The sequence below is a fragment of the Anser anser genome, assembly GCF_964211835.1.
Source record: "Anser anser genome assembly, chromosome: 1".
NCBI lineage: Eukaryota > Metazoa > Chordata > Aves > Anseriformes > Anatidae > Anser > Anser anser.
Window position 1 is genome coordinate 71131552 of NC_139720.1, and position 19064 is coordinate 71150615.

The following is a 19064-nucleotide window of genomic DNA, read 5'->3' on the forward strand; positions in this document are numbered from 1 at the left end:
CCAAAATAATAGCATTTTGTTCATAAATAAAGGGGCATTACTGAAATCTGATTACACTTTCAACATTTGTTAATGTAATCATTAAATATAAGATTAAGGTAAGAAGGCTCTCCTCAAGTCTCATTTAGCATAAGACTTAAGCCCAATTATAAAAGTCACTGGCATGATAACCTCAGCCAAATCTGCTGATTTGGCTCACTTGTATTTCTTTCTTAGGTTTGCTACTATCTAATTAGAAGTAGAATAATATTCTATTTTTTATAGAAAACATTATCCAATAAAAACATTCTAATCAAAGCAGTGCAGTCTTAATGAATAACAATTTTCAAAGTTAACACGTACCAGTTCAATGTGGTACCTTACCTTTATAAGCTCTAAGTTGCCTTCTTTTGGTGGAGGTACTCCTCTCTTCACTGGGTAACCCATTCGAATCGGGAGAGGCACAGATGCAGCTTTAAATGCAGCTGCTGTTGGATAAACGCTGCTCCAGTCCTGGTTGAAAGCCATCCTCTCGGTTCTGGGAGGTGCATGCTAACAAACAGAAAATTATGAAAGTTGATAGAGATGCTGTTTTGTGAGACAAAGCAGGAACACACACAAAATTATTAAAATAATATTTTCAGGAATTCCTATCACTAAAAATTTCAAAACACACCTTAACATCAAACATTAGTGTTCGTTTCCAATGGAATTTTTAAAGGACAGCCTCTCAAGATTTCGGTGGCAGGCCTCTCTCAATATAAATAATAAAATTGCATTTATTTCAGAAATGCTTAAGAAGAAGGTGTGGCCATTATCTTGTGCTGTGTCAAATCAAAGGAGAGTGGAATCAAACCAGTATTTAATAGTGAACTCAATATCCTGAAGTACCTGAAGCACTCAGTGGAGAGAGAGAGAGAGAAAGAGAGAGAGAGAGAGAGAAGACCTGTAGCACATGGTCTTGATACATGTTAATGGTTTTGGTTTTTTTTAGAAAACAGACTGAAAACAGCTAGGAGATTAAAGAAGTTAGGTGTGCGTTCCGGAATTTCATCACATTGGATCATTTCACCTTGTTTTGAAGGTGTTTCTGTAGAAACTATTAAGGTTTACAGTTTAGACTAGTTTCTGAGACACCACTGAGTTAGCTGCAAAAAGTACCAGTTCTTACCGATCTTACGAACTGTGAAGTCCTGCCTCTTCTCCTTATTGAAGCTGGAAGAAAAATAAAAAGGAACATTTTTCATTACAAACTATTATACGGTTTTGCGGAAAAAAATACAACGTAATCTGCATGCTTTTTTTTTCTTTTATCAAAACAATACATATTAATACTATTAAGTAATTCCAAGTCTCTATATTGCTACAGACAAAAAAAAAAAAACACCACCATCACCTCCTGATAACCATTCTTCAAATCAAGACATGAGAAAGAAGCCAGATGCCCTTAAGAGTGCAGAATAATCTTTCTGTGGAAATAAGAGGCTTTTCAAAGATTATGTTTCTTTGCCTTTATAGGCAAAGGGGAAGATCACATACTCAAGATTGTTCACTTTTTTTGGAACTTGAGATAATAAAGGCTTGGAAGCCATTTAGTCAGATTGAGATTATCCTAGAAACATATCAACAAAAATTTAGTGGTTATAGGATAAAAAATATTTCACTAGCATAATTTATTCCAGTTTGACCCAAGAAGAAAGAAAAATGAAGTGAGTGAAAATACACTTTTGCCTTAGTAACTATGCTTCTGTTGTTCTTTCCCACACAGCTGCTTGGTCACAAAACATTCCCCATTAGCATACACGACAGCTAAACCAACTCAACAGTTCACTGCCAACAAAAGATTTCCATGGCTCCATCTCTTCCTTCGACACTCTTTTTTTGTTCTAGTCTCAGGCTCATCTATCTTGCCTCTGTGTAAGTTTCAAGCTACCACATTGTACTGTTTTTCTTTTTGAATTTTACATGGGGAACATACTGATGAGTTTGTTTTCTGCCATTTTACATTGTTCATTGTGCATATTGAGCAGACACAGAGAAGAAGCAGCATAAAGTAACACAAAGTTTACTCTTTTTTAGCAAGCCTGAACCATTAGGCTCTTTTTTTTTCTTTTAAATCAACTGCCATCAGTTGGACCTCTGGGAAGGGACTCACAGAAATACAAAAGCCACCAAATCCCACTGGATTTTTGGTATAAACAGAAATCTTCACTTTCTTGCCTTCAAACACACACACGAAATAATAATTTGCAGTACTTTTTTGAAATACTTTAAAAAAAAAAAAAAGGATTCTACAGTAGCCAAACAAGTGAAATTTGCTTTCAGCTATCATGTTTGGGTGGGGGGGGGGGGGGGGGGGGGGAAGGGCTTAATTTTAGTATATTGTCACTGTTTTGCTTTTTGAGGATTACCACATTACCATGCAGTACATGTTTAGCAAAAAACACTGAATGGACTTTACAAGTGGATGCTTTTGTTCTCATTGCCTTGTTAATTTGTTTTACACCCCTAACCCTTGTAAGTCTCAGAAAAACTCGTGAATTTCACAGTTCTTTTGTCTTCCTTATCTGTATATTTTAAGACTGATTCTATTCTTCCTCTTCCTGCTATACAGAAATCTAAAACAAAAAAAACACACATGGATCTCTGCAACAGTTAAGACAGAGTTCCTTTACCTCTTATTATCCCTTCTTATTTTTTGTGGTGCAGTCGCGCACAGACACACTTCACTCATACCAATCTTATTCTGTTACAAAGATTTCCAATTAGGACACCTTTTACTCCTGCAGTGCCCTGAGCCTCACCATCTGACAGCACCCAAGGGCCCTTTCCAGTAGCCTGGCCTCCTGAGCCTGCACACAACAGACGTCCACACAGCCTAGGAAAGCTGTACCTTGCTGGTACAACCCTGCCCAACAGGGTTCCGCACGTATGGACCCATCTGGGCTCAGAACTGGCAGAACTGCCCAGCTTGGGCAAACATACAGCACACGTTCCTCGGCAAACCATGACACCCCCATTCAGAACACTCAAACTCAGACAACGCACTGCGGCTCCGCTGTAACAGGAACACAACACCTCGCTTGCAAATGTGAGCCAGGAGCGGCCCGAGAGCCGCCCCCCACCCTCACCTTCCCGTTGTTGGCCTTCCCCAGTGCTGCCGGCGGGCACGGAGGAGTAAGCCGCCAGCCCAGCCGCCCGGCAGCAGCGGGCGAGCACGGCCCACAGGCCCTGCCCTGCCAGCGCCGCCACCGCCATCTTAGGGAGCTCTACGCCCGCAGAACGCCCCCATTCCTCCCAGCGGCACGGAAGCTGCTGCGGGCCAAGATAGTTGGAAAGGCGAAGCGCTCTGGGTGGGGTTTCCTGCCCATAAACGGAAAGGGAGGAAGGAGCAGAGAGGAAAGGCTAAATAAAATGCTGAAAAGAAGTTTTATCCCTTCTGGAAGAGGGGGAGGAGGAAGGGGCAAAGGGTAAGGAAAGCGAAGTGGGATCATGCTCAGTAATCATCTCGGCTTTGCCTCTGCCGTCTTATCGCCACCTCTGTCCTAGCACCAGCCAGTCTCTGGGCCAGGGGTGCTGTGCTGCGTTTCAGCTCGTGTTTCTTGCCGAAGGCAGTTTCTCCGGCTCATAAGCAGCTATGTGTAACTTCTCAGCGCCTTCATACGACTTTCTTTGTGTCCTTGTGTGTGTCTGTGTCCAAAGCAGGGGAATCGTAGAATTCTAGAGTCAGTAGGGCTGGAAAAGACCTTCAAGATCATCTGGTCCAACCGTCCCCCTACTATCAATGTCACCCACTAAACCATGGCCCTAAGCACCAGGTCCAACCTTTCCTTAAACACCCCCAGTGAAGGTGACTCCACCACCTCCGTGGGCAACCCATTCCAATGCCTGACTACTCTTTGAGAAGAAATGTCTTCTCATTTCCAACATGAACCTCCCCTGGTGCAACTTCAGGCCATTCCCTCTATTCCTATCGCTAGTTACCTGTGAGAAGAGACCGACCCCCAGCTCCCCACACCTTCCTTTCAGGTCGTTGGAGAGTGCAATAAGGTCTCCCCTGAGCCTCCTCGTCTCCAGACTGAACAACCCCCAGTTCCCTCAGCCGCTTCTCATAGGACTTGTGTTCCAGGCCCTTCACCCAAGAAAGGAGGTGACACAGGCACAAGCAGCTGAGGAGATACGTGAAAGTGGAATTAAAGAGCAGAGGTCAGCAATGTGGGATGAGATAGGTCAGATGGAAATGCAGCTACCACCAGCACCACAAGCCTGTAAGCAGGATGGAGGCAACTAACAGCGTCAGCTCTCTGTGAGGACGGACTCCTTCAGCTACTCCTGTAATTGAAACTCACTTTATTACTGTGTTGGAGCAGCATTTGAAATCATTTGCTTTTGGAGAGGATGAGTTTCTTCCCAATGGTGCGATCAGAAAGCGCCATGCACAACTTCCGAGTGTTTGGGACTGTAAAGGCCACGTGCCCAGCCATGATAAACTATTGTTTCACAGCAGTTCTTCAGAAATCAGTTGCTCCTTCAGCAAAATGTGATCAGGTTCTACCCTGTGGTAGTTCAAACTGGAAACCAAATGATCATACTGTCATATCTGTAAATCAACCTATAAATTGCTAGATTACTTAATTTTCAGGTGTTTTTCTGTTCCTCAGAACCTGCTGGGTGCAGGTGCATTACAGCAGGTTTTTTGCTGTTTTTTTTTTTTTTTCTGGTTTCTTTTGTGTAGCAATATACTTGTATCCCTGGTCACAGTCAAGGTTTCTGGCTTTATTTGCTTCAAATTACCACGTACCCATAATTTAGTTTACCTTTCTGATTATTAATATAGCATTTCACAGTGACTTCACAGTTACTTCATCAACAGTAACATAATCATTGTTCAGAATGCACTCAATAATGGATAATTGTTAATAGCTGAAATTAATTGCAATACAAACTTTTCAATAATAGACTTTCTGCAAGGTTCCTATTAATTTTACAAAATTTCAATTCTGGAATATCCATCCTATTGCTAACAGCATCTGGTAAAAAGACAAGACATGCTGAAATTATTAATAAGCGTCTAGTAATTGCTATAAACTAAGATTAATTAATTGAAGTTTGTAAATCTTCAAATTCTCAGAAAGGTAATTCTAATGCTAAGATGATCAAGGATCAATGAGAGCTAGGCATCGGAGAGAGGACTGGGGCTCGAGTGCTCCAAGAGGTTGAATCTATCCTGAGTTACAAAATTGAATATTAATAGTAAGAATCACATACATACCTCCGGAAACACAGAATATATATTCTTCATGCTAATTACATGGGCTGCATAGCACTGAATATAGCACTGCATATTGCACTGAATAGTATATAATAGGTTCAGAAATATCCCTTATAGATACTACCTGCTTCTCCAATTTAAAAGAAAGCGTTACTGCATTTTCAGTCTCAGAGTATTTGTTATGCACACCCTGTTGCCTTCACAATGATGTGTCATTGTCAAGGTTTGGAGAAACACTTTCTGTGTTCACACACACCTACGCTCCTACCTGTTTCCTCATGACAGAAACCTTGCAAGTCAGCTTATGTATAAGAAGATGAAATGGAGAATAAAGTTTGTATATAAAGTTTGATAAATCTTTGGCTATAATAACAATATATTTAGTGAACTTCATGAATACTACGCAATGATTTAGGCAACTTTACTGAAGTCCTGCTGTATATTCTTACAAGAATGTTCTTGTTCTTGCTGGAACACACATTTAATTTTAGCTTATTTTACTTTCCACATTAGGGTAACATAGGGAGAGATCTTTTGTTGTTGAAACCATACAGTGCCAGGAACAGAACCAGATCCAGCTGCAGGTGTTATATGTTAACTAGGAGTTCTTATTTCATGACTTCAGCATTGGTCACTTGCACGTGTTGGACTGCAGTATGAAAAGTTACTGATTTATTTTAAAAACCTCTTCAAATTTTTCATGCTTGTCCTAAAATGAATTCAGTTAGTCACAGTTATTGTTTAAACATCAGCTTTCACTGGAATGATCTACGTTCAACACATTGCTGTTCATGTTAGGTTTTCTTCAAGAAAGTGAACATCCAGTATACTTTAAAAGGGTGTTTTAATGATGCAAAAAGTAATGCAGGGTTATATGAATAGGCTACAAAATCCACTGGAGTGAAACAAAAAAATAGCCCACCCAATCAGAGCTGTTTTCTTATTTAAGAAAAGCAGAAAAAAACACCTGCCAGTACTATTATTGGGGTGGTGGTGGGGGGGAATTGCTTATTTACATTGCATTTCCCTTAAGAAAGATTTCTGGGGCCTGGGTAATCAATTGCATGTTGTGTAGTAGAGCCTACAGCTTACAGAAAACAGCTTTACAGAAATCTTTAACTAAAATTACTAGAATATCTTAACACTTTAAGCTCACATATATAAATGTATGGTGCACAACTGTACTTACCCTTAAGAGAGCATCGTTATCTTTCGCATTCTTCTGTTACAACACACAGTTCCTATGAAAAAAAAAGTCTATCCTGAATCAATAACTATATTTTTATCCATCTTTTCAAATACTTATAATAAACATCCACTTTTAATGGTATTCTGTTACTACAGTAATACTGACAACAGTATCCTTCTCCTCCAATGCATCAGTAATGTTTTAAACAAACCCAATAACACAATGCTAGGACACTTAATATAATTGAAAATTGGAGTCAAGTAACAGTTGAAATTCACTGTAAAATAATTTATATTGTCTCTTATTATTTGAAAGCTCTCCATGACTGCTATCTGATACATCTTCATCAATTAGAATAGGTACAACTTTTCAAGCAGTAATTTTGTCTTCATTTTATGCAACATAAACATATTATCAAATACTTTGCCCTTAGTTCATAAAATTTATTTAATGTTTTTATTCTCATTTATTCAGGTATTAAAAATAATATGGGTTTCTGTGAAGATATACTATAACGTAATTAGTTTAAGAATTCTGACCTAGTAAACAGCACTAACCTCAAAGAACTGCACACCAGGCTGTTCTCTATGGTCCAGGTAGAATAACATGAGATCAGCAGAATTTTGCTCCAGCATTACAAAAAAAAATTCTCATGTAATGCATTATTATTATTGCTTGATTTATGATAGTGCCTAAGATGGAAAACAGGATCAGGACCCTGTGTTGCTGGCTTTCAATAAACAAAATATTCTTACTTACCATATAATGCCAAGTAAAAAATGCACTCATGATTTAAACTTCTTATTTTCAAGATTTTGGTTTAACAATTCCCTTCTTTCCAAAAGACTACTGAAATGGCAGAATAATTAGCAAGGTTGCATGCTTTGTCACATTTGTTTCATCACAATGCATGGTTATTGCTGTGCCCAATGAGATCAAGAATGGTGATGCCTGAAGCCATGACATCCCAGGATTATCTTCTTTCTGATATGGATCTCCTGAACTCTTGAATATCAGAACTGTTTTTTACTGAGGCCAACATTGTCTTTACCGTATAGCTATTAAACCTTACAGATCACTGCTCTGTGAAAACACGTGATGTATACTTCCCGTGGCACATACAGCCTGTGATGGCATTGACAGAAATTAATACATTTGAAACATGGCTGAACTATGGAGCAGAAGGCCTGGAACTGAATGCTTTTCACAGTTCCTTCCTACAAAGGAAATCACACTCCTTTGCCAACTGTTTACCACTATCCTTCAGCTTTTATCTCCCCCCTCATTGTACTGGGAGACAGCATAAAGTACCAACAAGTTACATGAAGTACACATTATGTGTTCTTTGTGGAAAGTTTGGAAAAGACCTCTAAGATCATCAATTCCAACCTTTAATCCAGTACTGAAAAGTCCACCACTGAACCATGCTCCTAAGCTCTACATCTATACATTTGTTGAAGATTTCCAGGGATGATGACTTAACTACTCCCCTGGGCAGCCTATTCCAATGCCACACGACTCTTCCAGTAAAGAAGTTTCTCCTAATATGCAACATAAACCTCCACTGGTGCAACTTGAGGCCATCTCCCCTTGTCTTATTACTTGGTGCTTAGGAGAAAAGTCCGATCCCCACCTCACTACAACCTCCTCTAAGGTAATTGTAAAGTACAATAAGGTCTTCCCTGAGCCTTCTTTTCTCCAAGCAGAATAACCCCAGCTCCCTCAGCTGCACCACATAAAACTTGTTTTCTAGACCCTTCACCAGCTTTGTTGCCCTTCTCTGGACATGCTCCAGCATGCCATTCTTGTAGTGAGGGGCCCAAAACTGAACACAGTATTCGAGGCTTGCCCTCACCAGGGCCAAGTACAAGGGGACAATCTCTTCACTAGTCTTGCTGAGAACAATATTTCTGATAGAAGCCAGGATGCTGCTGGCCTTCTTGGCTACCTGACCACACTGCTGTCTCTTTTCAGATGCTATTGACCAATATCCCCTGGTCCCTTTCCGCTGGGCAGCTTTCGCATTCATTCCTCTTTGGGCCCAGCCACTCAGCCAGTTTTTAACCCAACATAGCGTACACCTATCCAAGCCTTGAGCAGCCAGCTTCTTCAGGAGAATGCTGTGGGAAACATTGTCAAAAGCCTTACTGAAGTCTAGGTAGACCACATCCACAGCCTTTCCCTCATCCACTGCGCGTCACCTTGCCCTAGAAGGAGATTGGGTTCATCAAGCACGACCTGTCTTTGATAAACCCATACTATCTGGGCCTGATCACCTGGTTGTCCTGTGAGTGCTGCATGATGGCACTCAAGATAATCTGCTCCATGAGCTTCCCCAGAACTGAGGTCAGACTGACAGGCCTGTAGTTTCCCCGATCCTTCTTTTGGCCCTTCTTTTAGATGGGCATCACATTTGCTAGCTGCCAGTTGATTTTAAGCATTTCTTGAAGAACCTGTATTTTCTGTTTTGTTTTTCCAATAAAATATTTTCATTTCAAACAGAGAGAAAATATCTACATAACTGAAGGAGTCAATCTTAATTTCTTACAGCAATTCCATCATGGAAATGAGGCATTTACAGAACTGTTAGATACTACTCTGGGACAAGCAGTTAGCCTTGTAGAATATCTATATTAATGCTAAAATAATAATTATTGTCAACATGCATAAAAGGCAATTTAGCCCCTCAGTTCATCCCTTATATCATAAAATGCTACAATATATTTTAATTGTCAAGTGTTTAGGAGTGAATGGAAGCCCAGTGTCACCTTTGGCCATGCTTCTGATATCATAGTACACAAGCCTTGATAATTTATATTCAGCATGTCCTTGCAATGAAAAATATTGGTATTCATAGTGCACATTATGTGGATTGCAAAATGTTCTATGGATGATTGATCTTCTTAACATATTTGCTAGAAAGGTGTTTATCTGGAGTTCAGAAAGGAAAAGTGCAGAGAGAAATGTTATATGAACTTGGGGCTTAAGCAAATACCCCATTCCAAGATCCCTAATTACCCACAGTAAACTTTGGTTTACAATCCATTGTAAGACCATTGGCTCACAAGCCTGGGAAGCTCAAAAGAAAGCAGGGATTGGCATTTTGCATCTTACAGGCAGTCTATGCACAACCTCTTCAAGTCACACAACATGGTGAATTTGTTTACCAACAAAATTATTCCCAAATAAATAATAATAATAATAATAATAATAATAAAAAGGATACTATTGCTAAACCAGAAAGTTACTTGACATCCAGCAATGTCTAACTTCAGTTCAGGAAGTGGAATTCACAATCCCAAAGCAGATGTTGAAGGGCACTGTTTGCAGAAAGCTTAGGTCCTGAGAATGGTATTTGGAATGAACAAAGGAGCACAGGAATGTTTCTCAAGTCTCATCCTTGTCATCTCCTTGTCAGCCAGAAGAGGTTTGCATCTGCATCTCAAAACCAGACATGTGCTTCCCCATCATGGCCTTTTGAATACAAGTTATCATGCTGGCTCTGCCGTGTGCTAAATACAATGCTACCCATGTGGAATAGATATGCTCTGACCATGTGGGCTGCGTCATGGTTAAACATGAGTTGAGAAGTGAGGTCAGCCATTAAAGCTGCACTTCTGTGCACATGCAATTGCAGAGCCTTATACGCTTATACAAGTTAACTGGTGACAACTTCAGCAGTTAGACATTCCCATAATCATGCATTTCTGTTTCACCTAAGTCATAGGTTAGTTAGGTGACTAATTGCCTTTTCAGAGTTTGACCGAAAGATGCGATATACATTTATGGGGGTGAAGGAACAAGTTCACGTCTTCCACAGTTCAGTCTAATAAAACCTAAACACTAAATCATTATCTTTTGCCTGGTCAAAAAATAAGAGTCAGATGTCCCGTTTTCTGTTTTTTCAGTGATTTCAGACCAGCTGCTAATATGTTGAGTTTCCACATTTACATTAAAGCTGTAAATGTATTCTACTTTTCCCTCAGAATAAACAGATTTTAAACCATAAAATATCCAAGATATGTATTGGTTTTGTTGTTTTGTTTGTTTGTTTTCAGATATTTTTTTCCCCTGCACACTTTGATTAATTATTTACAGCTTGAACAGTTATATTCGGGAGAGGTCAGAGGTTAGAGAAGGTAACAGTTTTTGCATTTAGGAAATTACCATCTGGAAAAGTTAATACAGCAGAGAAGTTATTAATTGATGTGGAAGGCATTTCAAAGAGGAAGCACGAGCAAAAACCTAGTGAAGGATTTCTTGGGCTCCAATTGGGTATCAGTCCTTTTCAATGACTCAGTGGTACTATCTGGAATACTATATTCTGGTGCTGCAGAGCCTCCAGCTAGCTTGAACCAACACCAAATTCAAATTGTAAAAGGTGTGAAGTAAAGAAATGCTCATATTAACCTGTTGCAATTAAGTGTATGCAGATAAGAAAAGGAGTGGGCATGATCCTCAGTAAAATTAAGTTGTTGCTTGTGATTGCTGGTTTTGACAACAGGAAGAAGCACAAATAAATTGTCAGAAGTGTCATACAGTTCTTTCTCTGCCTTTTACAAGAGCAGCCATATACGGCAGATAAAAGGGAGGGACCCTGCATTAGTCAGGGTGGAACTTGATAAGCCAGGGTGCAGAGCCAGGCAGCAGCTTTGCCTGCACCTATCCAGAGAATCTGCCATATGGAGCTGAGGGAGCAGCAAAGAAAAGGAATAGAGGAACACACAACAGGAGAGTAGGTACTGTTTGCAATTATTTTTTTTCTGTGCTTTATTTCTGATTTTGTGGGATCCCCTGTTTTGATTAAGCAGGCTAGCAAATGTGTTTCAGGTAATTTTGTTTGGAACTGCTGGGTAGCCAATCCCTGCTGAGGCTACATTGACAAGTGCTGGTAACTTGTAGAAGTAGCCTCAGCACCATAAAACAAATTATACAGAGGGAGTGAACTTCTGACAGATGTTATTTTCTTGCTTTAGGTCAGCTTGGCTGGGGGGCTTTGTGTTTTCACTTTATTGTTTATTTCCTACAGCTTTTCATTGTTAAGAGAACAGATGAGGGAAAGGAAGTATTTCTCTATCTGCTATAGAATTAATGTAGAAGTACATCAGTCCATGTTACCACTACCAGTGTTAAGAAATGAGCACATTGTAACAACCCCAGTACTCCATGTAAAAATTTTGTAGAGTAATTTAAGAGGACTTGTTTAGATGTACTACAATGGAAGTTTATCCGTTATGCAAGAGGATGTTTAAGCAACAGAAAATAACCCTAATTTAAAAAGAGGGGACAAAGGAAACTTTTTTTTTTTCTCTCTCTCTCAGTTCTGATGAGGCTAAATAACTCAAAGTATGGGTGTGAGTCTCTTCTGATGGAGGAACAGTCAGATGCAACCCCTAGGTACAGGGGCTTTGGATTGTGGATGACATGGTACATTACAATATTACATTACAAACATAATTTTGACATTAACATCAGCAGTACCTGGTGCTTTGAAGTTAAATGTATCTTTCATCATACCTCTAATATTTTTAAAACTTTCATAACATTTTCATTTTACTGAAGCATTTTAAATAAGGAAACTTTTCATGGTTGTGTGTAAGAAATGAGGCAATACAAATGCTGACACTTCAGAGAGACAGCTGCTCTCAGTCTGTCAAAAAGATTAATATTGCTGCTCATATCTGTATATTAGCAACATACTAGGTCTGCCCCATGACCAATATATACTGAACTATAAGAGACTTATTTTCTGTTCTATTGTTTCAAGAAAGTACCTAGAGAATAGCAAGGTTAGCAGCAAACTTTAAATGGCTTGAAGAAAATCAAGAACTGGGCCAGACGTCTTTGATCTTTTCCCTTGTAACAATATTAACCTCCCAATGATATTTAGCATTAATGGCATATTCCTTTTTACATGTGAGGAAAAATTGTATCTGAGTACAGTGGGTTGCAAGATCAGTTCTCATGAAGGGATTGAAATAATTTATTTTATTCTTAAAATCTTTCTGTAACATTGGCTTTCTAGGTAAGATATCTTGCTATGTAGGTGTTGAAGTTCAAAACCTCCATCTAGTGTGCTTCAGGCAACAGTAACGTTATAAAAGCTGGGAAGCTATCACAGTTCCACCTCTAAACAGGACAATTCAGGATCTGCTCAGCTTAAAATAATATCATGGGATCAGCTCTCAAGACAACTCTGCTGCAGTTTGTGATGTTGCAGTATTTGAATAGTTTTAAGCTTCCTTCTTAAAAAATGTAACTTTGATTCTTAATTTTCTTTCTCTTTCCATAAATCTTAATCTCTCTCCTTTTCTAGACCATTACATCTGGTGCCTAGCACGTGTAGTTTGTCTAATAAGTTGTCCTTATTTAATTTCAGAGGTTCTGAGTGACAGCAGGTGACAGGCTGACAGCTCACACTCGTGTCACAGAGAAGATCCATGATAAAAGCAGAAAGTCACCTTATCAGCTGCTGGAGAACACCCTGGGCAGGGAGGACATACAATACCATTTTCTATGATTTTAAATATTGATCAGGGTTAGTAATACCTGCACGTTGCTACAGAATGTCCTGTGATAACAGAGAAACCACTGAGCACTCAATGTATAACCTCTGTGAACAGGTCCAAGGCTCCACTTCCCAGTTTAGTAGTCTGAATGGAAATAGGAAATCTGCAACCTTGCTGAAAGTCAGGGGGAGCTCAAGCAACGTGCAGTACTCTTCAGTGGCGCTGGGTCCAGGTGCCCCAGTGAATAATGGATCTGGAATTCCCTGTAACCCCAAGGAAGGCACGAAGGCTTCAGCCGTGGCAGCAAGTGAAGTCCACAGGGCCTGTACAGCAAAGTGTTTCCATAGCCGTTATTTAACTAAAACTAGTACACAGGGAAATGTCTACAACTTCCTGGAGAGGCCCAGTGGATGGAAGTGTTTTATCTATCATTTTACTGTGTAAGTACCTAGATTTTTACATAATCTTTGGTTTAAGAAAAATTTGAAACTGTCCCCTTGATTAGCTAGAAGTCACAGTACGTTAGCTCCAAGGCTGAAAACTGTAGTTCTATGAATAAGCACATTGAAAGTGGGAAAGGAAAGGTCAGTTTCACAAAGGAACAGCCACTATATCCACTAACATTTCCAAAGGAGCAGTGTCTATTCTTGATATCTGTCTTCAAAGATGTACACTGTATCTGTGATAATTCAGAGATGAAGTCCGATATGCTCATGGCAGCACTTACTGCTGCCTTAGCTACTTTACATTGTTCTAGCTTCAGATACTGCAGTTTTTAGCATGTGATGATGTGATCAGGCCTATCACATTTTTATGTGCATTTTGCTCATGCTGAAGTGCCAAAACACATAATTTTTTGGTCAAACATCTAATCACAACATTACTAATTTAAATTGATTTACAGGTGTGAACACACATTGAGTAGAAATTTAGCAAAAAGTTTTTCATTATACCAAGTACATAGTACATGCAAGGAGAACATTAAGGTTCCTATTAACCATTGTGAAACAGTGGTTAACAAATTATTACAGCTGCTACCTTTTTCTCTAAGCTGCTTATGGTGCCTGTTTAGCAAGACCTCAAGTACTATTTTGAATATTACTAAACAGTAATGATAATTTATCATCTTTGCTGTAGAAAGGGTCCAGTCATGCTCTCACTGAGTCAAGCGGAAGTTTCACTGGCTACAGTGAGTGCAAAATGTGCCAAAAGTCCTTGCTTTTATTAATAAGCTATTATATGTCCTGAAGAAATGCAGAGTGTTGCAATTATTCTGTTCATCCCAGATATACTTTTCTATGGCCTGACTGCATTTTGGAAAAAAACATCATCAGTTACTGCAATCAGAAACTGCTCAGAGAAAGATACAGTAATTTTAAAAGTGACTTTTAATGCTTCTATTTGGTGTAAAATGGATGGTCATACCAATATTTGTTTACTTTCATACCTTAGGATCATCTTTGGATTTTTTAAAATGGTGTTTTGATTCATTAAATGTTATTCTAACATTTAATATATATAACATATATGTTATATATGTTATTGCTTATAGTATGCGATTATAACCTAGGGCTTAAACAGGTGCAGTTTCTGTAGATTTGAATATGTCGTGATTTAAGCCTATTTCAGGTTAGGGTTTATTAACCTTATTAAAATGCAATTGTTTTATCATCTGTGTTACTTTTATCTCAGACTAAAGTTGACCTTTAATAGGTACTTATATTCTGCAAAGGACATTTAAACTCAAAACAAACAGAAAACCACACACACTCACACACACACACACACACACACACAGAAACACCAACATCTCATCAATCCATACTGGAAGACTGGAGAAAATATTGGTATTTTTAGCAGATTTTTAGTTTTATATTTTAAAGAGTATAAGAGATTCTAACTTAAATGAAAGAATATGTAAAATGACTCTATTCTAAAAAGTTTTTCCTTTAGGATTGCTTAAAAGGAAAAATTTTAACCAACATTTTGTCTTAAGTATCTTTGTCCTAATAATTATCCCAATAACTACGTGGTGTGTTCATTTATATAACAAGTTTCTGTTTTGGAAAGAACAAATATAACATTATTGATTTAAAAATGTTTAATGATATTTAAAGTGCTGATCTAAAGTACAATTAACTTTATAATGAGAAAAGATGTAACATTTTTTAAAACGTTTCCTCTGTTATATCTGTGGTTTTGTTGCAATTTATGTAGATTCACTCTTATGATGACAATGACTATTTTATAACAAATCCAATCTTCCAACTATGTAGTTGAAATGTGTGTAGCCTGGGGGAACAACAGTGTCCCTTAATTGTCCTTTTGTCCTTCACATGCCACAAGGACTCAATAACTCAAGTACAAACCTATGGGAAGTTTGTGTCCAGGCAGGGCTGGAGTCTGTTCTGATCAGGAGTCAGTTCTGCTACAAAGAACCTAACTTTTATGAAAACAGGCAAAGAGAGGGAACAGCAAGTACTCTAGGTAGTGATGCTCCTTTTGCATTCTGAAATTACCAAGATAATTTTTTGTCTTTCTCAAGATAATGCTTGTTAGAAAAAGAAAGTATTTTTGCCTAATTAAATCTGGAATTAGTGTTATTTCAGTGGAGTTATTCCAGGCTAAAATCATTGTTTCAAAACAAAATGATTATAGATTGAGTGGGTTTTCTTGAGAATTCCCCCTTCCAATCCTGCAAATCTTCCACTTAGGTAATTTTGAGCTTCACAGGAAATGCTGTGAAATACTGAGTTCCTGAAAGCATCAAGAACAAGGTAGAAGATCACAATGACAAGTTAGAAAGAGGTGAGGGCTTCAAAAACAGCTGTGACATGCAAAAGCAATACATTGATCCTAACCAACCAGTTCTTGCTGCCACGTAAGACCCTTAAGGTATTAGGTATCAATATATGTTAGAGTCCAGCTGTTTGCCATATGGTCCTCATTCCAGAAAAAGAAGCGCATACCTGGCTTGCATTTGATTTCTAAGCTCAACTATCACTTGTATAAATCACAGCCTCATGTGAAGATATCAGAGTAGAACCATCATATTTTATCTTTTGAAAGAAAAGTGCAATATGTAATTTTCTTGTTCTTATGTATTGGTGATAAGTTATGCATGGTAATGAAATTACTTGGCAAATCCACACATTTAAATCATTTAATTGTAAGTGGAGCCTTATTCATGTGATGCATTTACTTTTCTGAAACATATATAGTTATATATAATTACAAATGGAATGGCAAATGGTTCAATGATATTTTAGAATATGGCATTCTTTTTTTTTTTTTTTTTGAATTTTGTTCACATAAATGTGAAGAGTGTAAAGGGATTAGACCAGACAGTTTTCCTGTTTAATAAGATTATTGACCGTGGTTTAGATAACAGATAGCAATGATCATAAACCAAAAGCAGAATCCAATGTATATGATTAAAGTGCTAGTGCATAATTGTGATTGGGGAATGTTTCCAAGCCTTTGGAGGCCACCTTGGCCATAGACAAGGGGTGGAGATGGTCTGGCTCCTCTGCCATGTTTATAGAGGCACAGAACAAGTAGTAGGAGGTGCAACTCAGGCCTTTTGAAGTAAAAGGTGTACTATATGTGCAGCCACATGCACTCATACACATAAGTGATGACTGAAGGGAAGAGAACAGTATGGTTTCAGGGAGAAAAAGTAAAGGTTTCCTTTCATATGTTAATTTGTTCTGAATGTGAGTGACAGAGAACACCTTGTATCAGCCTAAGGCTATGTCTGCATCAGGGTGCAGCCCTGTGCTGCACCGCTGCACCTACTCCGGCCCCAGGAAGAAAATAACCAAGCTTGCACAAATTTGTACTGAGGCTAACTGCCCCTATATTTCAGCAAGCAAGGTGGGTCCACAGTACTTTTTCCCTTCAGATCTGCCCTGTTCTTTTCACTCACTGCAGTTCAACCCCCTTGCACTATCTTTTCCATTTCTCTAGAACATCCTGAGGCTTCTGATTTTCAGCTGCTGTTGCCTGGTTAACCAAACTTTCTAGATAAAAGCCAGAAGCTTAGAGGGAACCTGGGTGGGTAGCACTTTGAGAAGCAAAGAAACAGAACAAATTGCTACACTGAGTCTGATGAAACAGGGATAGATGAGAACCTGAGACAGGGACAGAAGCCTAAGTTTGATTGTCTTAGAAACTGAGACTGGTGCTAGTGATGCTGAATCTGGAGGAAAAGGGGTAAAGAGCAGGCTAGCTCAAGAACAAAGAGAAGCATACTTAGGTGGGAAGGACAAACAAGGTCTAGTAGTTTTTGGAGATCAGGAGGCTGGACGGGCACAAGGTGCTGGGATTGTGGGACAGCTGAAACTCACAGAGAGGCACTGGGAGGAAGAATGGGTAGAAGACGACAGCCGGAAGCTAGGGGAAAGAGGGAGCGTGGAATTCAAGACAGGAGAAGGAACCTTTCACCCGTAGGCAACTGGTTTGAATCTCATCCAAGTCAATAGTGAAGAAGAAGTAATGACTGCAGGGAGATATGAAAGGAGCTGTTGGTCTTTTTCCAGTTCTTAGCAAACGGATGTCAGCATCACTGCTGGAGTTAGCACAGCTGGAAGGCTTGCTGGCAGTCAGTAGAGAAACCACAGGCTGGTTGAAAAGGCAGGCAAGTCTAAGGCAAGAGGGAGGCCCATGAGAGGGACTCTTAAAATGTGTTCTCAGGCCTGCCACTTTCTTGTCGTGTAACACCGCAAAAGTTTGAGAACTTGCAGCTGTTCAAGGTTACTTTGTGCTGGTTTCTCCACTTGTTAAATGAGTGTTAGACCTTGTTCTCATTTAAAAGCTAGACCAATCTTTATATCCCATAGCTTCCTGTGGGATGGGGTGAGCTGATCTAACAGGCCATTGCTAACCAACCACCTCTGGTTCTGCTTTCCTCATCTGCATTAGCCATTCAGCTTGCTCCTTGCCATTCAAATTTATCTGTCCTTGGCTATCCTTGGAGCACTGAGACAGTTCAGCTCTTTATGCCAGAAGAAACCTAGTCCAGTAGCAAAAAGAGGATGGCCTTCTCTCAGGTTAGTTATAAACATTCAGCATCTCTAAGTACTGTCCACTCTTGTTCTCTTAGTGATCCTAGAGGGTCATAGTCATCTGTTAAATAAAACTGTACAAAATAATTGCAAAGTAACACACTGAAAGTTGCCTGGCAAGTACTGCAGACCACCTGGTTTGACTGCAAAACACTTCACAAATGCAGACTTTGCTTAGCAACAAACCCTGTACTCCAGGCTCTCTTAAGATTTATGGGGGGAAGACTCCAAATGGTGACTCAGAGAGGATAATAGCTATTGTTTTGAATCACTCCTCGGGGATGCTATCTTTCACTCTATTTATTGCATGGGAAAGATAAGAAAAATGTCCTCCCTAGGGTATGGTTTCACAATTGGTATAATAGTTTACCACTACCACCAGGGGAAGGTTTCCTCTCTCACTTCCCCTTCTCTCCTAGCCACACGCTTCTGCCATAATGCATGCTGTTTCTGGCACTCATTCTAGCCCTCCTAAGCTAAGTCAACTCACTGAAATCACTGAAATTCAGTAATTTCTGTAAGTGAAATCATGAATTAGTTCACTAAGTGAACTCACTAATTCAGCAAAAGAATGGGTAGCTTTTGATACCTTAAGGAGTTAGAGCATCTCAACAAAAGGTCTAACTAGTGCTGGAGCTGGTCCTAACCAGTTGGCCAAAACTGCAATGGGATGAATGAGAGCTGTCCTTTTTATTACCAGAGAACTATGTTGTTAGCTCAGTTGCATATGAAAACAAGCCCTAAGTTTGCTTTGTTACACCCCTCCTTCATACTGGCTCCCATAGCTTCTTCATTGAGAGGCACATATACGTACACACATGCACGTTCCTGGCAGTTTGGTGAGAAGAACTCAAGTAAGGAATGACTGTTGAGTAACTTAAAAATGAATGAGACTTCCAAATATATGAAAATGTTGTATAATTTATAACTTTGGAAGGATGGAACAGAAGAACAAGAACATGTTTGAAAAAATTTGGCTGGCTTGCTAAGGGTGTTTTCCTGTGGAAGGGGTACTATGTAAGGAAGTGTGTCAGCATGCATAATACAAA

At 39.2% G+C, this 19064-nt stretch overlaps 2 protein-coding genes across 4 annotated transcripts in view; one reads left to right on the plus strand and one right to left on the minus strand.

Moving 5' to 3' along the window:
- MRPS35 (mitochondrial ribosomal protein S35) overlaps positions 1–3333 on the minus strand; it is a 32340-nt gene extending 29007 nt beyond the window's left edge. For 2 of the 3 annotated variants that reach the window (XR_014578033.1, XM_083819878.1), the window contains exons 1-3: positions 3111–3333; positions 1151–1194; positions 364–531 (exon numbers count right to left, since the gene is read on the minus strand). Coding sequence is in view for 2 of the 3 variants with exons in the window: in XM_083819878.1 (XP_083676004.1) it covers positions 364–531; positions 1151–1194; positions 3111–3237 (339 nt within the window). In the remaining variant the exon portion in view is untranslated. The remainder of the gene's footprint in view (positions 1–363; positions 532–1150; positions 1195–3110) is intronic. The other variant, XM_083819879.1, reaches the window with a different exon arrangement.
- A 7721-nt stretch (positions 3334–11054) lies between these two features.
- Positions 11055–19064, plus strand: part of LOC310892362 (potassium voltage-gated channel subfamily KQT member 1-like) — a 522172-nt gene continuing 514162 nt past the window's right edge. Inside the window, exons 1-2 of the mRNA XM_083820035.1 lie at positions 11055–11179; positions 12820–13389. Of these exons, the coding sequence (XP_083676161.1) occupies positions 13007–13389 (383 nt within the window). The 5' untranslated portion in view covers positions 11055–11179; positions 12820–13006. The remainder of the gene's footprint in view (positions 11180–12819; positions 13390–19064) is intronic.